Source organism: Pygoscelis adeliae, unplaced genomic scaffold (genome assembly GCF_000699105.1).
Source record: "Pygoscelis adeliae isolate BGI_AS28 unplaced genomic scaffold, ASM69910v1 Scaffold52, whole genome shotgun sequence".
Taxonomy (NCBI): Eukaryota; Metazoa; Chordata; class Aves; order Sphenisciformes; family Spheniscidae; genus Pygoscelis; species Pygoscelis adeliae.
Window position 1 is genome coordinate 1,724,836 of NW_008824285.1, and position 4,740 is coordinate 1,729,575.

At 56.1% G+C, this 4,740-nt stretch overlaps 2 protein-coding genes across 2 annotated transcripts in view; both read right to left on the bottom strand.

Moving 5' to 3' along the window:
• The window catches only part of GFRA2 (GDNF family receptor alpha 2), a 55,547-nt gene extending 52,447 nt beyond the window's left edge, over positions 1-3,100 (bottom strand). The window contains exon 1 of the mRNA XM_009318636.1: positions 3,078-3,100. Within this exon, the coding sequence (XP_009316911.1) occupies positions 3,078-3,100 (23 nt within the window). The remainder of the gene's footprint in view (positions 1-3,077) is intronic.
• A 448-nt stretch (positions 3,101-3,548) lies between these two features.
• DOK2 (docking protein 2, 56kDa) overlaps positions 3,549-4,740 on the bottom strand; it is a 12,706-nt gene continuing 11,514 nt past the window's right edge. Inside the window, exon 6 of the mRNA XM_009318637.1 lies at positions 3,549-3,668. Coding sequence (XP_009316912.1) covers positions 3,549-3,668 — 120 coding nt within the window. The remainder of the gene's footprint in view (positions 3,669-4,740) is intronic.

Here is a 4,740-nt window from a genome sequence, read left to right on the forward strand (position 1 = left end):
CCCGGCGAGGCGGCAGAGCCGTGCATTAATCATTCCCGCTGCACGTTGAGCCATCTGGATGGTATTGGCCCTTCTGCCACACCACGGAGGATTGTTAACACAAAGCATATGCTTTGTTTGAAATTAATAATAATTTTAGGCTCTCACCAGCTGCTGGTAATTGGCTCCCCTTTCACAGAGATAACTGAGAGCAGCAGGGTGGAAATTCAGCCGATTCCTGGCTCTTTTTCTAATGAGATGAGTCCCCGGGCAAGGTGGCCATTCTGCAGGGGACAGCGTGGCACTGGCCGGGTAATGGCTTTTAATAACCGGCTACACGTGCCCCGTGCCACGGTGCTGGTAAGACACAAGCACCAGCGCTGCTTGGGGACCCCGGGGTCCCCTCGGCAAACCCGTGCGGCAGCCGCAGAGGGAGCAGACCCTTCCTGGGCACCGACCCGGCCGCGGAAGGGCAGGTTTTAGCAGCCTGGTTTGCTGCTTAATTGTTGCCATCAGCAGCAGATTAGCGCGGAGGGTGTATTTTTACATGTTCTTGCCTAAGCCTCAGTCTGGGCAGGTGGGTGTTGGGAGGCTGGTGGGGATATTTATATTGCAGTCCTGACAAAATCCGCGTGCGGAGGAGCTCTGTAAAATATACAGAGCATTATTTTTGTTCAAACAGTGCGTATTAAGGCAAGGGGAACGTACTAAACACATCTGCTGCAGCAGGGACATATGGGAGCTGAGGGCTTTTAAAAATCTCTGGATTCAGTCTAGGCTTTTAAATGCAACCTGCCCCACGACGGCTCTGCGGCTGCACGGAGTGAGTGGGCAGGAACACGGCAGCAGCCCACAGGACTCTGAAATTGGGGCTCTGGCCACATCCCCCCCTTCGCCGTCATTAGGGTCCAGACAATACCTTTAATGGGATTCCTGTAATGAAAGTGTGGGAGTAGCATGCAATATCCAAAGAGCTAAAACGCTCTCCCGGGCTCCATGCAGCACTGCTGTAATACAGCTTATTGGTATTTTAGCCTTCGTCAAATATTCAGCACTGGAAAATGACACGGAGGGAATTTTGGGCGCACGGCGGGGTGTGGGAACCCTTCCCCGTGCTCCCATTACCCTCCACAGCCCAGCAAGACCACCAGCACTGCAGAGATCGCCGTCCCGAAAGAACAGCGATCCCCTGGACCAAAACCAGCAGCAAATTGCCTTTCCAGAAGGCAATTGCCTTTCCACACCCTTGGCCACCAGCCCTCCTCATCTCCTCTGGGCCCAAGCAGCACATTTGGCTGCTCCTTTGGTCCAGGCTTTGCATGCACGCTCTCCCTGGAGCAGCAGCCTCTTCAATCTCATGGGGCATCACGTTGGCCTCAGCGCATCCCGGTGGGAGAGTCCAGCCGTGCCCTTCTGCATCCCTCCATCCCGCAGAAGGACGCTCCCCAAACCCTGCCTCCAGCCAGGCTCCCCTCGGTGCCCTGCCCCGGGGCGTTTCGGTGCTGGGAGGATTGCTGATGCTGTGATGGACCCCTTGCAGCTGCAGCTGACGGGGTTTTTTTCCCACAGCAGTCGTCGTTATAAATATTGCCAGATGGGTGGGAAGGAGAGGGAGGACGAGTGAGTCTGCTACGGGCTGGCACCAGCCCGGGAATTTGCACCCAGCGCTAGCAGGGGGCCAGCGATGCTCCTGGCTGCAAGGGGGTGCGGGCTGGCCGAGGTCCCCGGGATCGATGCGGGTGGTTCTGCGGGGGCCGAGCACATCGCCCCGCAGCTGAGCCGTGGCCAGCAGAGGCCACGGGATCAATGCGCAGTGAAGGAAATACGGCTGCGGACACGGAGCTTTTACAGCTTCCTTCCCCAAGAAAGGCTGGGTTTTATGGACTTCTGGTAATTGCCAATTAATTTAGCTGAAGCCAAGGGCAGGAAGGCAGCCCGGCTCTTTAAGGGCACCCATGCAGGGGTGGGCAAATGGAGGAACAGTCTCCTTTTTCCCCTCTATTTTCCTGCACAGTCCTCAGCAAAGTCTGGACTGATGCAATCCCTGCGAAGTCCCAGCAATGCCCAGTCCTACACTTCTCGAGCCGCTGAAAAGAAAAGAAAAAGCAGGCTGGATGGAGTTAGGAGCTGGCTGTAGCTCCAACCCGTGGCCACAGTCACCACCTCCCTGCTCCTCGTCCCGCACCTTGTCATCAGCTTCGTTTATTCCGCATCCCGAGAAGGCAGCCGGGAGCCCCAGAGCTCCAGAAACGAGACAGGCGAAGAGAATCCAGACCCTCCCAATTAGGCAATTTTTCTGAATGAAGGGCCCTGCTCCGCCCTGCGCAGGGAATGTGATTGACATAAATCCCGGGGCTGATTAGGGGCTTGTCATTTAGCACCTATAATGCCTCCCTCCTAATAGTATTAGGGCCTCCTTGGCGAGACGCTAATGCAGTTTGCAGCTGCACCGTGGCGCCTGGGATTCGGCCGGCGAGCGGCGAGCGCGCTGCAAAATGAGCACATCTCTAATCTGAGGAGACAGTAATGAAAAAAGGAGCTGCCTTGACAAGGTGCACGGAGCGGGGGGGGGTGGAAAAATGGTCCCGGTATGCCCGGCCCCAGGAGCATCGTCTCCTGGCCATGGGCGGCATCCCCACTCCGGTTGCTTGGCGAGCTCGCTCCTTCCTTATTTCCCCACCCTCTCCACCCCGAAGATGCCCATTCCCCTCTTTCCTCACCTTGCCAGCCCAGGCTTCCCCCGGGATCCTCCCTGCTTTCTCCGCAGGGGCTGCATCCCTGGTCCGTGCCTCGGGATGCAGCTCTGCCTCCGCTCCTGGAGGGAGGCTGGGGAGAGGGGCAGGGGCGTTTGCTGGAGGTAGCGACCCTTAAAGCTCTGAACAAATCTCTGTTTTGATTAGCTGTGCTCCTAAAGGATTTATAATCAGCATAATACAATAATGACAATAACTCCCTAATCAGATTAAAGCGCTCTCCATTTGTCTGGGGCTTTGCACTGTAATCTCTTCCTCCCTTCTCTGCCATCGATTTTGTTTTCTCAGACCAGCCCCTCGCTTGAGTCCCACCAAGGGCTTTTCCAGCCTTTGCATCCTCCTTACCTGGACTTGATATTCCAGGACATGTCCCCTTTTCCACCCTAAAACCCTGTCCACGCAGACGGGGCAGGCGGGGGAAGCTGTGAGCAATTTACTCTGGTAGCAAAACTCCCGGCGCTTCACCCGGCCCGTGCTGCCGCCTCTGTGAAATTTGATTAGTGCCATTCGCAGCGACTCCCTCGTTAGCCTGGCTGGCACGGTACAAATCTCGTTAGATCCATAGGATCTTTAAGTGAAGTCCGGAAGGTGTTTCCATTTCTTCGGTTAATGAAGAAAAATAGTGGTGGAGGCGGCTGGAAGGAGCGGGGGTTGCAGCAGGGAGCCGGGCTGGAGGACGGTGAGGAGAGAGGACTGTGTTAACACTGATTAATAATAAATAACCACCATAATGAGCACTAATTAATAATAGCACATGCTTAAGCAATTGATTCCCGGTGAATGGCATCGTGCCATCAGGAGTCCCCATCACTCCAGCTAACCAAGCCGGCAGCGCTGCTGGATGCTCCTGGCCATGCCCGGGTCGCCCCGGGTCCGGAGATGGGAACCAGCCCCGTCGTGGACGGGGATCATCCCTTGCTGCTGTGGGAGCAGACCCTGGAAAAGATGGGGAGCCGCGGGCTAAAATCTCCCGTCCCTCAACGCACCCTGCTGCCTCCCAAACCTCTGCCCGTGCCGGCCAGCAGGTCCCAGGGCACGGCAAGATCTGCCGTGTTCCGTGCTCTTCCTTGATCCGAAGTTCGCTCACTGGAAAAAACTGCTAGAGACTTGGTGTTTTTCTTTTGTTTTGACCAGTTTTAGGTGTTTCTGCACAGGGAGCATCCCTGTGCCCTGCGTGAGCCCGGCCAGGGCGGGCAGCGGAGCCCACCGCTGCCTGCAGGAGAGGAGCACGGCTGCCGGGGACCTGTTTGTTTCCTGGCCCCTTCAATTCAGCATGTGATAGATAGATTGATACAGAGCTTTAATCAGTGTAATATATAAAGCACTTAATTTGCCTTATTAAAAGTCTGCACTTTGGATTTTCAGGATCCAGGAAATTAACTCAAGCACCTAAGCATTTATTTGATTGAAAGACATTATAAATAATTCATGCCTTTTCTTTGCCTTCGGTGGCAGACCTACCGGGGTAGGGGGGGACCAGCAGCGGCTCCCGAGGTCCCTCCGTCGCGGTGATGCACTGGAGAAGGCCCGTCCAGGGTGATGGGCACGGACGGAGCCTGGGGCAGCCCTGGGAGACCGTTCTGTGCCAGGGGACCATCAGCCGATGGGGAATTGGGGCCGGTGCCTCTCACCGTGCCCGGCTGAGGGGCTGGATGTCCCCTAGCAAGGGCTGCGCAGGGCTGGAGGTGGCCGGGAGGAGGAACAGGCTGACCCAGAGCAGGCCAGGCTGTGTCAGGCCACGTACTGGTCTCACTGTACTGGCAGGGGAGAAGCCAGCCACTCAAATCACCATGACAATAAAGCTGAGTATTTCATCTATAATTCAGAGGAGCTGGAAAGTGGTTGTATAAAAAAAATTAAAAATACTCTCTCATGGCTGAGACAGTAGAAATTTATGCCACTGTTATGCCACTGTTCTTGCTGAGCGAGGATGTGGCGTGACCTTGGGACAGGCACGGTGCCCAGCCCCGGCCACGGCGCTGGCTGCTAGGGAGGGCCGAGAGCGGGC